Consider the following 21,799-nt stretch of genomic DNA (forward strand, 5'->3'; position numbering starts at 1 on the left):
GTGAGTGAAAATGTAGAAAAGGTTGAAAGAAAGGGGGAAAGAGAGCTTGAACTTTTCCCTTTTCAGCCCTCATCATTCTTTCTCTCTCTTCATTTTCTTCTTGCCAGTCGAGTTTGTCTTTGTGTCATTTTTAAAGTTGGATTCGAAACGATCGTGCCATTTATTTCTTTTTTTTTTTCTTTTTTCTTTCTTGCCGTCATCTCTGCCTTATTTTTATCTCTGTATTTCATTTCAGTGTCCTTTTTGTTTGACTGTCCTTCAGCGTGTTCTTTCTGTGGTGACTGGTGAAAACTGGAAATCACAGTCACTCTGCCCATGCCCGTTGTGTCCGAACACACACTCGCGTCTTTGTGGTGTAACTGTACCACACAGGAATGAGTCGACATCCAACCCCCCCCCCAAAAAAGACCCCCTCTTATTCTTATTCTGACCATAACGCACCCACGCAGCGATAAAACCAACCTTTGCTATTCTTCTCTTATGATGACGGGTGTTGTGACTTTCTGTCTGCTCTTCCCACTTTTCCTTCTAGATGTTCCAATTTGCGGCATTTTTATTTACTTATTTATTTATTTATTTTATGGTAGCGGAAGTGTTTGTTTTTTTTTGGGTACAGGCAAGTTCGACCCATAAATTCATCCTTTGCTGCCGTGTTTTTTTGTTCTCTCGAGAGCACCAAAAACACCTTTCTCCTGCTGGTCAGATTGATGTAATGACGGTCAGGGCATCGCGAGCTAGCATCCCCTCTCCTTCCTCTTCCTCTCTCTTCTTCCTCTCGGTCTCTTCTGAGCTGTGACACTGCTGCTATCAGGTTTTTTTGTTTTACTTGGGGCAAGGAGGGCGGGGGGGGGGGGGCATTTAGGTTTCTTTTGTTACGAGGATTATTTGTTCCTTTATTTATTATATTTTTTCTGTTTCCCTGACGACTTCTGTGTGTTGTTGTCAGTCTCCACGGTAACCACTCGCTGTTTCTACGGCAACGGTAAGTTGTGTACAAACATCACTGATCTGATCCCTTGCCATCCACCCCTTTAAAGGGGCATTTTGACACAGTATTTATGCACAGCCCACTGTGAAGTTACTGCTTCAGTCTTTACATTTCCACGTGCCAAATGATTTCAGTGTGACAGGCTCATGATGTAGTGTGATGCCCCACCTCCCCCACTACCCCCCCAAAGATACTATTGGTTTACTAAACCCAGTACACAGACAGACAGACGGAACCGACACATTTCAGCATAGTGCATCCTCTTGCAATTATTTCTTTTTCTTCTTTTTTTTTTTTTTGTTATTTTCCACATGCCCGTTCCAACCACGTCATTAACACCTTACCGGTAATCACCCTCCTCTATGCAATGACACATTAATTCTCCATCGGGCTCAGTATTTGGTAGTATTGATCTTCTTGAGTGATTGGGGGGGAAAAAAATAAATAAATAAAAAAAATATATCAGCAGAAATGATGCAAAGCTTTGCGCCCTTTTTGCGCCTGTGATTGCTTTGAGTGAATGCAGAGCCGCAGGGCGAATAAGACTGCTCCTCTTTTCTTTTTCTTTTTTTAGATCTTTTTTCATATATATATATATATTTTTTTTTTTTTTTTTTTTTTCCGGGTTATGTGTTTTTTTAATTTTTTTTTTAAGTTCTACTGACCCTGAAATACTTTTGGCATAGATATTTGACATGTTTGACAGTTGGACGTGCATTTGAGGGGAAAACAAACAGAAAAAAAGAGCCGCCACACATTGAGGAAAAGGGTTGGAGTTAATGTTCGACGGGAGGCCGGCCGACGCCTCTGCACACCTTACACCTTGTTGCACACAGTCAAAGCCTGTCTTTCCTGCCAACACACAAAGACCTAACACACGCACAATGTTTTGCTTCCCCTTAAGGGAACTAATTTGATCTATGTAAATCAGTTTTTGTTTTCCAATTATTATTATTTATGTTGAAACTGAAGTTATTTGTAGAAGCTGTGTTTTTTTTCCAGATCTGGGCTCAGTTGCACCTGTTCTTCATAAGTCCTCGACTGCATGTGATTGGAAAGTCCTTTCTTGGTTAAACTTTCTATTTTTATGGAAGCGATTTGCCGAATACGGTTGCACTATTAAGATTTAAAAATTCTCCCAATGTGCAAATGGGTTGCTGAGAGGCATCCGTAGCTGCAGGGGTTAGCACTCGGCAGGTTTCTGGCTGCCGTCTTTGATTTGTAATCAGAAGAAGTGAGTAAGAAAAGCTTAAGGGAGGAAAAAAAAGAATTCCGCTGATTCCCAAAAATGTTATTTGCTTTGCCTTGGGTGGGTTTGCTTGTTTTGTAAGTAACGCAGTGGAAACTCATCAGCTGTTTCCCTCCTGAGCCTGCAAACAAGAAAACTCATATGTCCGACCAGTCTTCTGATATCACATATCAAATCTTCCCAGAGATGTAAAGTAAGTCCCAATGAAGAGCTCTCTCCATTTTCCTATTGTGGATTTCATTTTGTTCCTCCTCTCATTACCGGCTAGGACAACGACAAGCCCGTTCCACCACTCTCTGGCAACATCGCGCCACCGAGCTTATTCGTTTCAGACCAGCCCCTTTTAAACGTTCCTTTTTAAAAAGATCGGTTGAGGTTTGCTTTCGAGCTTTTTGCCACCTCGCGTCATCGCTGTGGTCTCTCTGTGTTAAATTGGAATGTTCTTTCTCTGCCTTTCGTGAGCAGAAATCCTGGGATAGACCTCAGCCTCTGGCAGTCCTCCACAATATAAAGACGATGAGGTATAGCTGATAGATATACATGTTCTAAATGGCTCATATTTGAGCAAACTGGGTTTTGGCTGTTGGGTCAGTTGTGCGACAGCTGATGGGGACTTTGTGTACTTTTAATATTAATCATGCGCAGGATAGCTTCCTTAACCAGAGGCATCCATAATTGATAGAAACTTTGGATGCTGGTTTTCTCATTAAGTCATTAAAAAAAGTAATAGTGCGTTCAGAATGGGTTTTTGATGTAACTTCCATCTTTACTACTAATTTTAAATCAACTGGATAAATGGATCAGAAGTGGTCCAAGGATGAAGAGCAGGTGCAACTGGCTTCCGGTCACTCACCAAATCAGTCAGTTTTGTGTAACCATATGCATTTCTAAACCGATATGGGGTTTACCTCGCTGTTTTTGGGTCTCTTCTGCTGCCTTTTTGTTTTTCTTTTTCCTTTTTGGTTTGGTTTTCTTGTAGTGGACTGTCTGTGTATTAGTAGTTGTAGTAGTAGTCATAGTGTTCTGGTCTTAGTTTGTGACACACAGTTTTAATGCCTGGCATAGTGTCTCATGTTTTATTTTGTTTCTCTCCTTTTTTGGGAATGAGGACTGCTCTCTCTCTCTCTTCACTCTCCTTCTCTGTATCTCTCTCTCTCTCCTCCCCCTCTCTCCCCCCTCTCTGTATCTCTCTCTCTGTCTCTCGGTTCCCCTCCATCCTTTGGTGCTCTGTTTCTCAACCCACCACATACGATGAGATTTTCAGGAGAATGGTCACCAAATCTAATTGCTTTATTTGAATGATGCACCTTGGTATATCTCTTTTGTTTGAAACAGTAATTGTTCTTAGTTTTTGTTTTTTGTTTCTTTTTTGTGTTGCTAATGTGAACTTTCTCCCTTTTTCTCTTCACTCCATCTTTGTTTTCCTGTTTTTGAATATGGACTGGCTCTGTCTCTACCTCTCACCTGCATCCCTTACTCTTAACGTACCTGTCCCATCTATGTGTTTGACGTGGGAGTGCTGCGGTTGTTTTGATTGGTCTCTACGCTGCATCCAACGCTTGCTGATTGGCTGAAATTTCATTTGTTTATTTTTTGATTTGTTACTCACTCTCGGTCATGTGATGCGCCCATATATGGCTGTGTGTAATTTCCGTGTTTATATGATTATTGATTTTGTCAAACAGATGTTTTTGCACCCCCTCTTTCTCTCCCTCTCTTTTGTATTTTGTTAAAAGTATATTTACATTCTTTTAGGTACGTAAACCCCACAAGTTTGGTTACATATGGAAATGTGATTTGATTTTGTCTGGGTTAATCGTCCAGGCCGGACTGGGAGGGCAAAAGTGGGATGAGAAAAGATGAATGCCTCGATGAATCATTGACACTTTTGAGATTTGCCTTCCTTATTGGTCTCTGTTGACTTGCATGTGCTCCTGGCAACCCAGTTCCATTAATCTAGCACCACTCAAAGACGCACTCTACACACACGCACCATTGATATGGGCTGACCCCTGTTGGCGTTAACTCGCCGACGTGACACGTGTGCAGGCGTGGACCACATTTTGCTCACTCACTATGAACACGCTGGCACCAATTTGACGCCTTTTACTCGATTTACATTTCAGAATGTTTCCACTCGGCTCATGTCAGACAGCTAGCCAGGCTAAGCTAATTGAATCATTTGCCACTGACCTTGTCATCTGCAATGAGGGAAAAATGAGGTAAACCTAATTTCCATTTGAATGAAGCGCTGCAGATAAAAGAACATGACTCACGGGGGGTGGGGGGGCGTTGCGTGCAGCAGTCGAGGCTTTAATGGTCCTCTAAACGGGAGTGCGGCGTGCATGCACACAACACCAGCACTCTCATTCCTCAGTCTCTCACGCTCCCCTTCTTTGTCAAACGCAAGCGCGCACTCTCTGCTCATCTTGCCAAAAAGGTCATTAATCTTTAGCTCGCCACGCAGTCGAATGTGCAACTCGGACAGTGTGGGTTATTACCGTCTCCCTCTCTTAAAGCCCATCAAAGGTAGATGAGGGAGCGGAGTGGGAGCCTTTGAAGCTCAGAGAGGAGATTATCAGCCATCTTGGATTGAAAGGCCCGAGCATTAGTCTTTAAATGTCAGCGAGCATCCACAGAACATACTCACACACACACACACACCTAAAAAAAAAAGCCATAATAGTTTCACCTGCACATGCAGAAAAAAAAAAGTACAGCTCAGTTTTCTTTGCTGTGCCACCCTTTTACATGCCCCCCCCCCCCGTGGGGAATCACCAAACCTCTACTGCGCAGCTTGCTTTTTATTGCATGACTGAAAATTGATTTTAACAATCTCCATCCACTTTTGCACCCAAACACAGACATGCAGTCCAACGAAAACAGAGCCAGAACGAGTCAGCAGCCCCGTCACTGGTATAGTTCAGCACCAACGGCTTTTACATTCTAGCCAGCGATGCTGTGCGCCACTATTTTGTTGCTAGATTCTCCTTTTACGAGTGTGCACAGAATGCAGCTCCAGATGTCAGGTGAAAGAAATTGAATTCTTTATCAGGAACTAAACCCCACCCCCCTCTCCCCCCCCAAAAAAACAGCAAATAGTCACATCCACGATGTCGGTGGGCCAGCAGCCAAGTTTAAGTCAGCTCTGATGTCATTATTTGTGCACTTTGACGACAAAAACACGAACTGCTTAGAGCAGGATGACTGAAACTGGAAATGAGAGGTTTACACAGCCAAATTGGCAATCACCCTGAGTGACTTCATCATTCAGTTTTAATGACCCAGCAGCTGTAGCTCAGCTCGGAGAATATGCAGTAAAAAAAAAAAAAAAAAAAAAAAAAACGTGCAAAGACTGGAGGCAGTCAACAGCCTCATCATAGCAACAGGCATGTTCATTGTAATGTTATTGTAAAAGCAAACATATACATCGGCCTTGGCCAACATTTGATTCTGTGTGCTAATTTTTCTTTCCTTTTTTGCCGAGTTCTTGTGTCTGTGCGCTTGACTGTCTCCCTCCTCCATCCCCAGGTGAATAACGCCACCGCCAGGGTGATGACTAACAAGAAAATGGTCAGCCCCTACCCTAACGGAGAGGCTCTCAGCACGCTGCCCTATGGTAACAACCACAATGACACTCACTAACAGTGAACCCTAGCTGGCCGACTAACCCAGAGAGCCGGGGGGGGGGGGGGGCAGCGAGTGTCCCCTCCTCGTCTCTGCTGCTCGTTTGAACTGTTTTCTCGGCACCTAACTCGAGGGGTGAGCCGGCATTTGTATGCAGACAACTTAACAACGACCAATGCTTTCCAGGTTATATGTTAAGAAATGGGAGGTGGAATGAGATTTTTTTTTTTTTAAACAGTACTATATGTACCACCTGACGGTAAAGTTAAAGTTGATTATTTCTTCTCTGTTACTATCAGCAGGGTGGAAATTGAGTCCTATGATGGGTGCTGTGTACGGACCGGAGATCTACGCAGGTAAGACGGAGCTCCGCCTGTCCGCCGGCTGCAGAGATCTGCAGCCACATTTATATTTCAGTCACGTGCCCATCTTTATACGAATGCCCTGCTGACCGAGCACCTCTCCTCGCTGCCACTTTTACGGCTCTCGGGGACCGGAGCGCCGGAGCTGAATTATTCCTCCTCTTTTTCTTTTCTTTTTTTTTTTTTTTCTTGCTATTTGAAGGGACATGTATGGATTTACTTTTAAGTGCTGTGAAGTGCTTATGATCAGTGAGCACCTCACCTGCAGTCGGCAGCAGTCGGAGTAGCTTCTAGCTCAGCTTGCCTATCAGGAAACCTTCTGACTCTCCAAACTGAGAGAGCTTTGACTGCTGTCTACTAAGAGCAGGACTCTGATGGCTCATTTGTACTTAATAAGGCCGCTTGCAACAAGTTTTACCTTTAATTTGTGCCGGCACAATTTTCTATTTTCTAGTATTTCTGCTCTACACTGGAAAAATAAGTAAGAAAAACAAGAAATACAAGACATTTTTGCTTGAAATAAGCAAAAAATCTGCCAATGGAAATAGTGAAAATCGGCTTGTCAAGATTTCTTGAAATAAAATGTAATATTTGGGACTTTTGCGTTAAAAGTGATCTTGAAATTAGCTTAAAAACCTCTTCAAATGAAAAAAAAAAAAAGCTTGTTTCATGTCAATTATGACTCAAAACAAGATGTTTTCAAGACTTTTTCACTTAACAAGATATTCCAGATGTATTGTATTTAAAATAAAGTCCCTATATCTTGCTGAAATGGTACTTGTTAGGCAATTGTGTCTTATATCAAGTGTAATGAGATACTCAATGAGAAAAATATACTTTGTAAGATTTAGATTTTTTTTCCAGTGTAAATTTACTATTGTCATTCTCCCTCTCTTCCCCCCTCCTCACCACCAGTCCCAGGTTTCCCGTACCCCTCAGCGGCGGCAGCAGCCACGACAGCGGCCGCAGCGTTTCGCGGTGCCCACCTCAGGGGCCGGGGCCGTCCCGTTTACAGCGCCGTGCGGGCTGCCATGCCTCAGCCTGCCATCCCTGCCTACCCCGGGTAAACAAAAACCTCACACTTTTATAAACGACATCTGCGGACTTCACACGCACCAAGGCCGCCCTAGATTACTTATTTTTTACTTTTATTTTTTTTTACATCGAACATTCTAGAAATAGAAAAGTCAAAAATCAGTGCGGAGTCGGGCTTCAGTAAATCAGTTGAGCGACGCATTTTTTCCCCCAAAGTCTGTCCGGCCAGCTCTCCGTCTTAACACGGCTGCGCTCGTCGACTTCTCGCGCTCAAACATCACTCGCTCCTCGCTCTCTTCAGCAGTCCAACTTGGCAGACGGTCAGTCGCTTCATAAGCTCTTCAGTGGAGTGTGACAAACTGATGGGATTTCACTCGAACAAACACACTGATGCCGCAGTCAGCAGATTTGCATAAGCACACACACAAATCTCATTTAGTCATTATACAGATGCAGTCACCTTGTACACAGATTTGCTACAAGTGACTTTTGCTGTGATGTTTTTATTCATTTATTTAATTTTTTTCCCTTCACTATGTACTGTGCATGTTTTGTTGTGGCTAATGGGGGTTGCGACTGCTATGATTTTTCTGATAAAAGCAGAATTGACTGATTAATTGCCTAGTGTTACTTACTGTGATATGATTGAACTTAGCTAAATAGGAGATGGGTGGGGGTGGGAGGGGGAGGGGGGCTGGAGGAAATACTCTCTCCAAATCTGCTCCACTGAAAACTAAACCTCCCAGGCACCATATTTCCTATAAAAAGGACCCAATCAAAGTGGCCTTTATTGCCATGGTTTTTCTTGTAGCTGGGGAACAATAGCATATTTTAATGGTCTTGTTTCAGTTCACTGAACCTAACGTATGAGCCCCACGAGTGCATTGTTTAATGCTTTTAGTTGCACTTGTGGAGCCTCAGTGGAAGTCGTATTTCCTCTGCATGCTGCATGGGTGTGAAATAACCACTTTTTTTTCTCTTTCTGTCTCCTCCATCCTCTCTCTTCCTGTTTCCCCACCCCTCTCGTTTTTGCTGTGTTTTGTGATCCTCATCCACCCTGGGTTTTGGGACTGTGCACCATTCCGTTTGCACCCCTCCTCCCCACACACTTCCTCCTCTCTCTCTTGTCTCTGCTCTGTTCTCCTCCTCTCAGCGTGGTGTATCAGGATGGGTTTTACGGAGCTGCAGACTTGTATGTAAGTAGATTCACTTCCAACCAACACGAAATCTTTGTCCCTCCCCTCACGGCTTTCTCCAGCTTTTTCTTATTTATTTATTTTTTTTTTTTTTACTTCCTCTTGGGGTGATTCTGCATGTGCATCCAGCCACGCGCTGCACAGAGCTGCCTACATAATGGGTGAATTCATGGTGCTGAAGTGGATCCACAAATGTGCACAATATTCATTGATATATAAGCTGATTTGCGGCAGGAGATTATTTTTGTTGAGATGGGGGGGGAAAATCTCTGTTTTGGAATTTGTTCACCGAATGAGACAAAATAAGGCTGTGCGAGTTTTAAAATAATGTCATCAGAGTAAGAAAAGAAACAAAAGTGACATCTTAATGATGGGATGGAGGACTTCAGACACCACAACAAAGGCTGCTCTGTAGGCGGATGCATGTGAGCATGTGAACAAGAAGCGTGCGTGTGTGTGTGTGTGTGTGTGTATCCAGGTTGACGACGGTTGTTTCTGTTCTCTCTATAGACTAGTGTTTCAGGACTCAGTCCTTAGTCCCAGATTGCCGCAGGTAGGGTCAACTCACCATCAACCCCACAGTGTGCTTTTTTTTTTTACTTTAATACCTCTGAACTTATGAATCATCTTCTGATCTGATCTGGAACATGTTTTGTTTCAGTTGTTACCAATAAAATTTCTCGCTGCTTTGAGTTTTGCTTGGTTTCTCTACTAACTCACTGAAACGTGCAGTTTTCTGTGGGTGCTGGGAAGTGTGTGTGTTTTGTTTAATAACTTACTAAACTGCGTCCAGCGTGTATTCAGTCTGCTCAAAAGAGAATGTGGCCTCTTTTTTTTTTTTTTTTTTTCTGGCTGGCTTGTTTGGGAGGAAGAAAAAAAAAATGAAACCCGTAATTATTCAGTTTTCTCGCTGGCAAAAATGATACGTTCCAGAAACGGCTCGAATTTTTATCCCGCTGCTGTTGCAAAAGTGTCCTTTCATCCAAAAGAAGCAATATTGGCTTAAGATTTTAAATTAGACGGAGCTATTCCGTTAAATTACGAGGCTCTTGTTTCACAATGAGCTCTAGTCAGTGCGAGATGCTCTGCAAGCCTTCTGCCTGAAGGGGCTCAAGCTGCAATGGAGAACATGCTCTCTTCCTGAATGAACTGCCCCTCGCAGGGTAATAATTGAAGCATGTGCTGATCAGTTGCTGCATGCAGGCGTTTTCTGTACTGCTGCTGCGTGTCCTATTTTCCCTCCACTCACCCAGGGAGCCTCGCTCTCTCCCTAATAACCCTCCGCCTCTGCTCCGTGTCCTGCAGGCGTCTCAGAGAACGCTCCGGTGTGTCTGTTGTGCTGAGCTGATCTTTAGTCTGATCAGGTCCGAATGCAGTGGGATGTTGCCTGTCCCCCCCCCCCCCCAAGAATCTGAATTGTTGTTTGGGCTCACGCATGCAGTCTCAGCGCGAGGAGGTGATTTTCCCATCAGCCTGGGCTCATGCTGGTGTGTCTGTGTGTGTGAACGTTTTTCATCCCTCCCTCTTTATTTGTCCCTAAATTCCTTTGAAAAGAACCCAAATAACAAACTGTAACAAATGTGTCATAAACACCGTCTATTGGCACTGGGACTTCTAAACTCCAGCATCTGTTCTAGTCCTCGGGCTGTAGGATTTCTTTTGACTCCTCAGGCCTCAGTGAGGACTGACAGTGAGGTGTCTCTGTGCCCCCCCCCACCCCCCCCCCCACCCCATAGTATTAACACAGTAACTTTGACAGTTCAATTTCCTCTTTCTCACTGATGAAGTACTTCTGGTCCCACATCCAACACCACCCACCTCCTTCTTTCCCCCATATGCAACTGCAATGCGCCGACGCATTTCATCCATTGTAAAGCTCCACGTTTTCAGAATACAAGGAAACGGCTCATTTACACACCGCAGCTGCTTCTTCCTCAGAGATGTGCCAGTTAGTGATGTCATATGTGTGTGTGTGTGTGTCTGTAGGGAGGCTACCCTGCTGCAGCCGCCGCCGCCGCTGCCTATCGCTACGCCCAGCCCACTGCCGTAACCGGAGCAACCGCTGCTGCCGCCGCCTACAGTGACAGGTGAGGTCAACCCAGGTCGCAGACTGACAAATAAACGCACACGTCACCGTATGACACACTTCAGAGTGGAGTTGACTAACTATTTGAGAAGCTAGGTGGAGAAGAAAAGAGTAGAAGCTACTTGATGTGTCTTGCTCGTGTTGCAAAGATGGCGGACCTGGCGTTTTCTGTTTGCGACTGTAAGAGCAGGGACTCAGACTCTCTGAGTCTTTTCGTCTTCCCCAACTATGCCAAATGACGACAGAGGCTAATTCCTATTTTTCCCAGACCTTGGAGCGTACCGGCACTGGTACAAAAGGGGACACGGGTCAAGCGTTGTCGCGTTTTTTTTTTTGAGCAGCTGCTTCACAAACTCAACCCAGGAACTTCTGTCCATGTTTTGTTTTTTTTCTCTTCGCCCCGCGTATCGGTGCATAAAAAAGTCGCATACGGTGGTGCAGACGCTACAGTCCTCGCTGCAGCTGGCCCCGGTTCGAGTCCCGCATCGGACGGCCTTTACTGCATGTCATTCCTCCTCTCTCTGCCCCCTGTTTCCTGTCTATCTTCAGCTGTCCTATCCAATAAAGGTGTAGAAAAAAAAAAAAAGTCATATACCGTCATCTGATTCCTGCCAGGTCTTTAAAATGAGGTCAGTGCAACCCCAAATGATCAATAACATATAAGAAATGACCTCATATGATATATATGTATATATTTTTTTAAACAAAAATAAACCAAAATGCTTAGGAAGCTCATTTAACCTGTGTGTAATGAAACCTCGTCCTGCTGCAGCTATTCAGCTCCAACATGTCCCGTTCTAAATGTCACCCAGATGCTTATTCGTGTCCGAAAAGGAGCTTTAGAAGAGCCCCAGTGAAGTCCTGTGTGTTTCCCTTTAAAACTCTTGTTGTTACTGTGTTTGTGTTTCCAGTTACGGCCGGGTGTACACTACGGATCCCTACCACGCTTTAACTCCAGCTGCTGCTGCTGCCTACGGAGTGGGAGCCATGGTGAGAACACTTGCACGAGCTCTCATGAAGCATCGCGACTACGAAAGCTTTTGAAAGCAACGCAGTCGCCCCCGTGTCGAGCTTTACTTTGGCTCCGCCGGGCTTAAGTCCAGTGCAAGGCATCTCTGATTTATAGATTGATTGAATTGATTTCAGAGCATCTCTAACAGGCATATTCAGCTCTGCATTGATGTTTTTTTTTTTTTGTCTCTGTTGTCTCTTTCAGGCCAGTTTATACCGAGCGGGATACAGCCGGTTTGCTCCGTACTAAAACCACAAATCACACCTAAGGAATTTCACTTCTCTCCAAAACCCTTTCTCAAGCTCTGTGTTTGGCAGGAGCTCCCCTCCATTTTTCTGCAGGCAGACTATAGTGACAACTCACCTTTGTTTTTGTTTTTTCTGTCAGTGGTTTTTTTTTTTGGTTTTTTTGTTTGTTTTGTTTTTTCTTTGTGGCGAGAAAGGGTCGTCGCCACATCATCAAGTCGAACTCTCGTCTGTACTCTTCTGTCTGTCGCTGACATGGAATCGATGAAATAACTGCCAGGAGCGTCCCACACACACACACACACACACACACACACACACACACACACACACACACACACACACATACATGCAAAAAGCTGGAGCTGCTACTTTGAGCTGCTGGGCAGGATTTGGGAGATTTTAAGGAAAAAAAAACACAAAACCAACAACACTACGGGACCAGGAAGGAGAGAGAGTGCTGTCCCCGTGTGACCCGACACACTACAACCCCTTTTTTTTTTGTTTTTTCCTAAGAGTCGCTGAGCTGGCAGTACATCCACTGCCCTGTTCACACCAATCTGACCTACAAACACAAGTTAATCGAACGGGACGGAACAGAATCATAGAACTGCCACAGAATGACTGTATAACAAAAAAAAGAAAAAGGAAAAAAAAAAAGGTACTCATGTTTTTAAACACTACATAGAGCTACAACCCACTACCGACACCGCTCTGGTTTGACATTATGTAATAATGGAAAGATGAATCAAACGGAGCGCTCAATGCATAACATATAGGAAGCATTTCCTTTGTTTGTTTGTTTGTTTGTTTTGTTTTGTCTGTCACAGCTTAGAAGGCTGAACGTTCAGCTGAAGGGAAGCATCTGACTGACGCAAACCACTGTTGTCTTTGAGAACAACCATGAACTCTACCCCGCTCCCTTTTTCTTTCTGTTGTTGTCATTTTCAAACGCTTCACAAATTCCTCTCAAGTGTACAAAAAAAACCGGCCCCACCACCACCACCCCGAAAACCAAACCAAACGACAACAAAAAAAAGGATAATAATGCTCAAAAACGCGTGAAAATTACAAGGGGAGGGGGGGGGGGCGACTGGGTTTTTTTTTCTGCGTTACCTCAACTTTTCCTGCATCTGTTTAGTTTTGCAGCCGCCGATGCAAAGCTGCATAGAAATATCATGATAGCAAAAGAGAGAAAAAAACAAAAAATGCGGATGATGCATTCAGATTGTTATTTTCTGTAAAAGAACCGTTATTTTTTGTCCATTTATTGCTCATGTGCGCACATGTCAGTGATCACATGTGCAGACTTTTAGGGCTGCCCATTCAATCCCTCTTCTCTCTGCTCATTTCAGCCATGAACTGACCCCGTACACGCGTCCATTCTGAAAACACTCAGCGCGCCCCCTCCCCTCTGTGGCGCGTCTTTGGTCTGCTTAGTGCTTCTTCCAAAAAAAAAAAAAAAAAGAGGACTCTGCTCATTTCTGCCTCCTCAACCGTCAAGACATTCCAGCTGTGGCAGCGGTGCGGCGAATGTACGGATCAGATGGACAAAGAAACGCAGAACAAAGACGCGGAGAACTAATCGTCTCGCGTGCTCCAGGCAGAGCTGCTGTGTTTGGAAATGGTGTCTGATCAGCAGATCCCAACAGAAAAGCCCAAATTAGAATACAGTGAAGCACACTGAGGTTGCGGTGATGTAGTGAAGTATGGGGATGGGGTAAATAATACAAAAACAATGCGTTTTCTATTTAAAATGATTTTTTTCCACACTCTCATGTAGTTTTTAATCCCCTTGTTGTGCTCTCACGGAATGCTCGCTCTGAATAGTTTTAAAGTTTTCGTTACCGGTGCGCCCGAAGGCACCATTAGAGGAGCGACCACCAGTTCCCCCCCGCTGCAGCTGTCCCGTTTCATCTCCACGTGCTCTCGCTTGTTATTATAAGTTGTTATGTGCTATTGCTGCCTTTGTTTGGTTCCAAAGATTTTTAAGAAGAAAGCACATTTCTTTGGTTTTTGGTGTATATCTTATCTCTGTGGTTGTGTTTTGCCTTTTGCAAATTTTCTTCTTTTTTTTTTTTTCTATCTGTGGGTCGAAGCTGTATTTTACAGTACAGTGTTGTAGCAGCACCCCTAGGAAATGTCATTAAAGCATCTACAAAGAGGGAGAACGCTAAAGAAAGAAAAAAAAAAGATTGCAGCAACTTGGGATTTCTGACCTGCAAACAACACTTTTATTCGCTCTAATTTATCTGTCATTGTTTTTTTGTTTTGTTTATTTGTGTTTTTTTTCCGCTTTCATGTGAACTCGGACGTGTAGATGTAGAGGTGTTTGCTGCAGACAGGAACTCGGAGCCAACGGGACACATGAGGGACACAGAAAAGGCAGGTGTAGAGAGAGAGAGAGAGAGAGAGGGGGGGAGAGAGAGAGAGAGAGAGAGAGAGAGAGAGGATGTTCAGAATGGCCTTTCTCAGCAGGGCCAAATTACAGGAGGGGTGTCCACGCAATGCTCAGAAGGGCCCGTGGCCCCAGCGGTAGCCGCCTTCTGGAACAATGCAAAAACGATGTGTTGGTGGTTTGCTGAAGGGACGTGGTGGCGAAGGTGAGAAGCTGAGCCATGAATCAGTAGCTGACAGAATAACAGCGTCCCCCGCTGTATTTTAGGGGGCTTAGAGTGCGCTCAGGGTGGGGGCGGATCGTGTGATGCGCGCGCGGTATGTTGTTTTGTATGATTGTGAAAACTGTGCAGTAGGTCCAATGAGTATTTTTTGATGAGCATTACCTCCTTTATTTTTTATTTTTGTTCGGGGTCTTATTGTTCCTTATAAGTATTATCAGAAGTGTCGCTATGCATGCTTTTGTGAGAGAGGAAGCGTGTCGGTCTTTTTCACCTGTGCATGAAATCAAATCGTAGTGCTGGAGGAGGAGGAGGAGGACGGTGACGTGGAGGAACGGGTGTTTGCCCGGCTGGAGGAGGAAGTAACTTTTGTGCTGCGATGAACGCAAGAAATTTGAGTCCAGGTCCGGTGTGTGAGGTCGTCCGGCTGGGTTAGGGGAGCAGTGAGTGTCCCGCGGCCGCTTTACGAGGCCCAAGTGGGCCCCCTTCAATAATCTGGGTTATATCTGCTCTGTGCCTCTGTGGTCGCCATGGTGATCACAAGTCATATCAGATGTCTAAAGTTTAATTTGGTTTGTCTGGACTCCTGTGGTTTGCCTTCTATGATCAAAATGAAACTCCAAATGACAATAACGATGGGTTACACAGAGCCGCGGATGCTGCTGCGCCGCGTTATAGACGCTCACCCAGCTGACGTCACCACCTCACGCATCCAGCCGGCACAAGCTTGCTTCAGGGGTGACGCGTTGCGTTTGCTCGGTCCCGTCTTTTTTTTTAATTGGATGCAAAGCTCATTTGGAAAAAGCTGCAAAAACGAGCTCAGATTTCGTGCTCGCAGAAGCAAAAGTTCTCCCTGCTGCGCGGCAGTCCGCCCCGCGGGGACCTATAGTGCAGCCATTTAAGAAATGGGGTTGGATTGCATGTGGAGGGTGTTTTTTTTTCTTTTCTGGTTTTTGGTCACATGCTCTTAAGATTTGTTTTTGTTTCTTTCTAAATAAGTGACATGTATTTTCTCACAATGTTTTATTTTGCCATCCTTGTGTCTGCCTTCTGTTTATTCTCTTCATTATTATTGAATGTATATAATAAATAAACTGTTTGGTTTTTATTTTTGGTCTTCGGATAGTTACTACCTTTTTTCGCAGGTTCTGACGGCCAACGCTCGTGTGGGAATGTGGTTTATCAGGAGGATGGAGCACATTCCCAGATATGGCTGCTTGATTTTGGACCTGGCGGCTGTTGTGTAATTCCCTCCCTGATTGTCTCCGGCTTATCATCTTCTGTGCAGTGTTTGGCTGGCATGAAGGCATCCTGCTTTAAATAGAACAGAACCACAATGCCACGTGAGATAAGCGAGCCCAGGTTTTGATTGAATGTGGTGACGTGGAGGTTAAACAGACCGAGCGCTTTTGATAAGAAGCTCCTCTCTGACTGTCCTGGAAGCTCTCCTCCTCCTGGGTGCAGCAGCTTGTCTGAGTCGGGTGATCGATGGAGGCAACAAATCGCACATGATTAACGCGCTTCGGCTGGACCCAAATCCTCTGCGCGATAAGCTCCTCAGCCACCTCCAAACTTTCTAATACTGGGCAGGGGGTGGGGGGGACGGGGGGACGGACGAACGATCTGGAACGAGCTTTAATTGCACGTGGAGTAAATGGCGTAAATGAGTTGGATGTGGAAGGAAACCTCATCCCTGCTAATTGCTCTAATGCACAGGAGGCCAATTGCCAATTTGATGTCGTGTTCTTTCTGAGTAATTGAAGTTGGGCTAATTGGAAGAATAGATTGAGGCCTGTGTGATGGGGGGGGGGGGGCTGCATCTGTTAAAGTTTGGAGCTGAGCTTTAGAGGGCAGATCACTGCAGTGGAGGAGACAACTGAACAAGTGCAGAGAAACGCGTTGCCTCTGTTTATAATGACGCTATCTACTTTGGTCAGTCCCGCAAGACTCCCATAATGACTGCTTTTATCACTTGGAGCGCCCAGCTGCAGATGATGCCCCCTGGTGGCGGAACTCTGACACTACCACCCGATCCTCTTCTTTGGAGGGGACGTCTGTATATGTGCAAGAAACATGTAGAGTTTTCTTAGAAGAACTTTTTATTGATAAAACATTCAACAAGCATTTCTGATTTGTTGGAAAGAGGCACGTCATGTACACTAAAAAGTTTTTAATATATGTTGCCAGAACACAGGAAGTAGGTGCAGCGATTCGTTGGAACATGCAAACATAAATGGAAATGTGGTATAAAAGCAAACAAAAACATTTGGCATGAACATCTTTATTCTTCAACACAGCCTGAACCCTCTTAGATGAGCTCTCTGTCATTTCTTTAAGTAGTCTTTGGGAATAGTTCAATAGTGGATCAACTGGAGGTCCAGATGCATCTCTCGGCTCCTGTTTCAGCTCTTGCTTCCTAATTCTTAAGGACATCATTTTCAGATACTGTTCATCTGCTGCAGAGAACATTTCTTTTGTCCTACACTTGTAACATCCAGTTGCATCACACTGCACACCATGCTGAGCTATGCCAACTTTTTCTTTGGGGTTCACCTGGTTGGTGTATACTGTTTTCTGTCTGTCCAACTGTTTATCTTTGGCGTTTTTGTCGATGCAACAAAATGAATTGGAAACCAACTATCAAAAACGTCTTCGCGAGACTGTTTGTAACAAAGTGCCTCAGAATATAGTTAAAGTTGGTTCTTTGCACATTTGTCAAGTGTACACACAACACTGGTCCATCCCTTTAGTTGGGTGCCTTTTTTTTATGCTGTAGTGTTTCATAGGTCAGAGTTAAGCGACTTAACTAATTAAAAAAAAAAACCCGCTTTCTTCTGAAAATGTATAAAGAAAAACTTTGAAAGAACCTCAGAAATCCTGAAGAACTATTGCTCAAGAGCACGTTTAAAGATTACAAGAAAAGCCCGCTGCCTTAAGATATAAAAAAATGAGAGGTGGATCAAGACTTGTGCACATTACAGAACCTTTCCATGAACAGGATAACTTTTGCTTTTCATGCAGGAGCGTCAACAGAACCCTACAGCTGAAACTTTGAATATGGGGATGTTAATGAGGGATGGCACGAGCTGTCCCACAGTGCTGACAGCTCTCCTGTCCCGTCTTCCTCCCTGTCTTGTTTAATCTCATCCAATCTGACTTCCTTTCCAGTCGCACCTCCTCTCTCTCATTCCTTGCCCTTTCGGCCCTCCTCTCCACCGCTCACTGCTCTGCTCTGCTCAGCAGTTTGGCACCTCCAGAGAGATGGCTTTTCGCCTCTTTTTTTTTTTTCTTATCACCTCGTGGCTTTTATGTCCCCATCCCTGAGTAGCACCCCATGACAGAGACTCGCTTCCTGTTAGTGTTTACCGTGCAGGTTTCCAACTGGAGGAAAGTTAACTGCATCTATCCCACCTCGCTAACCAAACCCAACAAATGCTTCATAATGCCGAGTCTTTTTATTCTCCATTTTGGATTTTGGGACAGACATTTTGACATCTCACACAAAAATGTGTATATTTGCATATTTACATATTTATGGATGACTTGGTCACCTTTATCTTTTGGCATTATTCATGTGTGTGAGATTGGGATTGTTAATCTTGTCCATAATAGTCGTCATATGGCTCAGTGTAGTTGGTGGTCTGAGGGCGGGGAATGGTGTAGTCTTTGTCAGGGTCGATCTCCTGAAACACACAACCATGCATTTATCGTGTTATGGCACTTGATACCCCTTTTTAATACACCTTATTACTAAATCTTCTGCAGTAATAGATGCATGATGAGCTTTCTTTGGTTAGATACTCACGGTCATAGAGAAGCCAGATTCATAGGGTGATCGCAACGTCGGGTCTGTTCTCCTGCCTGAAGGGAGATCGATGCAGTTAGCTGAAAATCACTGAATGCAGAGGATAGTCGAGACCTAAAATTTGACCTGAGCTTCTTTGTGAAGAACTGATTGACTTTTGTACTTTGGAATTAGACTAATTTTAAGAAGAAATCATCTGTACCCCCCCCAAAAAATGCATGGAATATGGCTCTGCCTCCACCTGCTAGCTGCTGACACCAGCTTTCTCTGTCTCTGCTAAGCAGTTACCAATTTTGAAGTTTTTTTTCAGCCATATATTTATATAGCCAATGTATTCTGACTATGCTCAATACAGGCCTGATTTAAAGAAAAAAAAAAGGAATACATACATCTTTGGAATAGAGAGGGATTCTCAAGAAAGCAGAAGTTCTATTCACATGGAATTATCATATGGCTTTGTATTTACTTTCAATGCTTTCAACAGTGCAGGAGCAGAGCAGCGCTATCTCCTCCTGGGGTAGTCCAGTTTCTGTGATTAGAGGCACATAAATCAGAGGTAAGTCCAAGTAAGACGCCGCAACACTGCGAGCCAACCAGAAGCTTTTCCGTCAAGCAAGCCGCCAGCTCAGAGAGCGCTGGGTGGCGCAGGAACTAGCAAAGTGAAGTCTCGGCTGGGCCGCAACTCGACCAGAAGTTGGCTCACCCGCAAAAGCTGCTACCCCCAGGAGCCAGCTCTATCTGGCCTGCTGGGAGTAAGCAGCCTTCTCACTGCCTCCTGCAGCTCCTAAAGTGCTTGGCCTCCTTGTTTGCCCTTGCTTCTGCTTTGTTCTCCACCTAGCCTGTACTAACTTCTCCTCAGCTTGCTGCCTTCTAGTTCAATTTGATTCTCAGCTGAGCAGTTCCACCCGAGCTGTCCGGCCTCGCCTTCCTGATACTGTCATAGGTGCTTTTAACAGATGGGGGGGGGGGCTTTGAACTCTTCACAACAATTACCACTGAAAGGTTAGATAGAACTGTCTCTGATGAATTAAGAATTATCATCACTATGGTGGCATTAACAACCAGTGGGGACAGACAACACAAGTGTTTGGCTTGAATTTCAACTCCAACGTATTTCAAAGTATCTTTGGGGGCATTATAGACTAATTATTGATCCGTTAGTATTAAGTATTTTGGTGATCACGTGTCTGTCCTCAGTTCACACATTCTCACCTCTCCTGGTCTCGCCATCATTCTCAAAGCTTCCGTTTTCTTTTCCTTCCTTCTGGCTTGCGAGTCCCGGAATATCGGCATTGGGGCTGGTCCAGCCTGCAAAGCTCAGAGGTAGATCCCTCGATGTGGCCTCGCCTCTACAGAAGAAGGCGACCTGGGACAACCCGTGCCCCATCAGTAACACCCAGCCATTTGCAACTAAGGCGATGCTCAGCACCGGATCATCCCAAACTGGCCGACGGCCCAGCTCGGGGTTTCCCCATGTCAGCATGGTGATCCACACCACCCAGATGCAGGCGGAGAGCAGTAGTGTGAACCAGAGCAGCGTGGCCTGTGTTCTCCACTGCCGGCTGGTGGGTCCAGAGTAGCTGTAGCTGTAAGTGAAGCAGGAGCGGCACAGGATGTGCAGGGAGAGGATCAAGCTGATGGCGAGGAGGCACAGCACGAAGATCTGCAGCATGACAAACTCCTCCTGGCTGTACTCGCATGGTTTCTTGTCCCGGACCAGCACGATGAGCAGCCACTCCGTTGAGATGATAACCTGCACAGTGACGAGCCCCAGAGCTACGGCGGGCTCCCCCCAGCCGCGGGCAGCGGCGAAGCCCAGCAGGGCGAGGCAGCGAGCCAGCAGGCACGAGAAGGCCAGGGAGAAGAGCACGCTGAAGAGGAAGAGCCTGGTGGGGCACGTCTGTGGGGTGAGCCGGACGATGAAGGCAAAGGTGATGGCGAAGATCCCGGCTGTGGCCAGCAAGAACATGGACATGCAGAGCACCATGCCGCCGTAGCTGTTGCGCTGGTGCCGGGAGGACAAACACGTGCTCAAGGTCCAGAGCAGCAGGCCCAAGAGGAGACCTACACTTAACAGGAAGCCTCCAGATGCTAGGGTCTCTAACACAATCCCCCATGCTGCCCGCCGGTCACACAGGTACCTGTATATTGGATTCAGTCCGGTGCCACAGCCTCGCACCCCCGTTAGGGAAGTAATGTTTGAGGAAATGGTTGTGCGGTTGGTTGAGGGATTGATAGGGCTGCTGTTGGTTGAGGGACTGATGGTGCTGCGGTTGGTTGAGGGACTGATAGTGCTGCTGTTGGTTGAGGGACTGATAGTGCTGCTGTTGGTCGTCTGACAAAGACAGGTGAGGGGGACGCAGGTGAGGAAGAGCAGGGGCAAGAGAGACTTGCACTTGTTGGATGAAAAGGCCATAATCGTTCGATTAAGCCACTGTGTAATTTAGTTTTTCTTTTCACGCCTCCTTTGATACAGCAGGTTGTTATATCTGTAACAAGAAGCACATGTCAGTCACCTCAAACACAATAAAAAATGTAAAGGTTGATACTGCAACGCTTGCATGATGTAAGAAAAAGAAGGTCTTGGCGTAGAAAAGCAAAAGGGGAAAGAGGTTTAGCAGGTAGAGTGCAGTAGCAGGGAGTGTACAAACATGCCAGAACAAAGCAGAAAGGTGAGTGATCAGGACTAAAGCTGCAGGAAAAACCCAACTGCAGCACAGAGGAGAGGCTGGAACACAAATGGAACAATAAGAAAACTGAACGTTCTGTCACTCGTGTGGTTAATACGCGGCACAGGTCGGCCTGGAGGTTGGAGACGGGCAGAGATATTCACTCCTGATAGTTAATTGTCACTTCCTGCAGCCCATAGTGGAGTCTTTGTTACCTTGTCAGGGATTTAAAGATGACCTTTTGGTAGTCTTAACAGCGAACAAATGCCTTCAACTTCATCCTGACTCTGGCCTCCCTTTTCGTAGCTGTTCACCGTTTCATACGGGGGAAAAAGATCATTTCCATCCCGTCATAAGATCAGAGAGATTCGCTGATTTGAATTTGAAGCTCTGAGCACTTTTAGGATGATTGGTCGACAGTTAGAATGTGTTATTATAAAGAAAACATTGCATGTGTGGTGATATCATGTTATCATAAAAAGTAGCTACTGTTTAAGCCCTGACCAAACCTTTCTTAAATAAGGCACTTACCTTTTATCCTTTCAGATGTGAATTTAAACACTCCACAGCTCTCGGGTCCAACGTTTAGCCCTCAATTCTCTCAGCGTGCCGGCACGCACCTCTCAACAAGATAATGCGCTCATATCTCAGTCAACTCAAAGTAAAAGGCACCAAATGAAGACCAGTTCTGAAGCAGAAATCTTCACCAGACTCACTCCGTCCTCTAACCCCCCCCGCTTTCATCTGCCTGGGTCCCTCCCTGAGATTATAGGTGGGGCTCTCATACACCTGGAATGATGATGATAAGTCACACCTCCGAGAATCACAGTTTCCCAGTACCAAGTATTTGCATCCAATTGGTTGATAACGTGGACACTATCTGGAGTGTGTGAGGCGTTATGTCATG

At 45.2% G+C, this 21,799-nt stretch overlaps 2 protein-coding genes across 7 annotated transcripts in view; one reads left to right on the forward strand and one right to left on the reverse strand.

The window, feature by feature from the left end:
* LOC142371997 (RNA binding protein fox-1 homolog 2-like) overlaps nucleotides 1–15,526 on the forward strand; it is a 49,455-nt gene extending 33,929 nt beyond the window's left edge. For 2 of the 4 annotated variants that reach the window (XM_075454717.1, XM_075454720.1), the window contains 7 exons: nucleotides 5,769–5,856; nucleotides 6,164–6,220; nucleotides 7,142–7,289; nucleotides 8,415–8,457; nucleotides 10,444–10,544; nucleotides 11,455–11,533; nucleotides 11,760–15,526. In XM_075454717.1, the coding sequence (XP_075310832.1) occupies nucleotides 5,769–5,856; nucleotides 6,164–6,220; nucleotides 7,142–7,289; nucleotides 8,415–8,457; nucleotides 10,444–10,544; nucleotides 11,455–11,533; nucleotides 11,760–11,804 (561 nt within the window). In that variant the 3' untranslated portion in view covers nucleotides 11,805–15,526. Of the gene's footprint in view, nucleotides 1–5,768; nucleotides 5,857–6,163; nucleotides 6,221–7,141; nucleotides 7,290–8,414; nucleotides 8,458–8,967; nucleotides 9,011–10,443; nucleotides 10,545–11,454; nucleotides 11,534–11,759 lie in introns of all 4 variants that reach the window. The other 2 variants (XM_075454718.1, XM_075454719.1) reach the window with 2 other exon arrangements.
* A 1,024-nt stretch (nucleotides 15,527–16,550) lies between these two features.
* Nucleotides 16,551–21,777, reverse strand: LOC142371669 (retinoic acid-induced protein 3). 3 transcript variants are annotated; one of them, XM_075454384.1, is made up of 6 exons: nucleotides 21,424–21,777; nucleotides 21,108–21,198; nucleotides 19,436–20,712; nucleotides 18,690–18,752; nucleotides 18,224–18,279; nucleotides 16,551–18,101 (listed from the first exon to the last, which is right to left on the reverse strand). In XM_075454384.1, exons 3-6 carry the CDS (start codon nucleotides 20,637–20,639, stop codon nucleotides 18,012–18,014), a joined length of 1,413 nt encoding a protein of 470 aa, XP_075310499.1. In that variant the 5' UTR covers nucleotides 20,640–20,712; nucleotides 21,108–21,198; nucleotides 21,424–21,777; the 3' UTR covers nucleotides 16,551–18,011. The 3 variants fall into 3 exon arrangements, with proteins under 3 accessions (XP_075310499.1, XP_075310498.1, XP_075310500.1); XM_075454383.1 differs by lacking the exon at nucleotides 21,108–21,198; XM_075454385.1 differs by lacking the exons at nucleotides 18,690–18,752; nucleotides 21,108–21,198.
* Nucleotides 21,778–21,799: the final 22 nt, after the last annotated feature.

The sequence above is a fragment of the Odontesthes bonariensis genome, chromosome 21 (assembly GCF_027942865.1).
Source record: "Odontesthes bonariensis isolate fOdoBon6 chromosome 21, fOdoBon6.hap1, whole genome shotgun sequence".
Lineage (NCBI taxonomy): Eukaryota > Metazoa > Chordata > Actinopteri > Atheriniformes > Atherinopsidae > Odontesthes > Odontesthes bonariensis.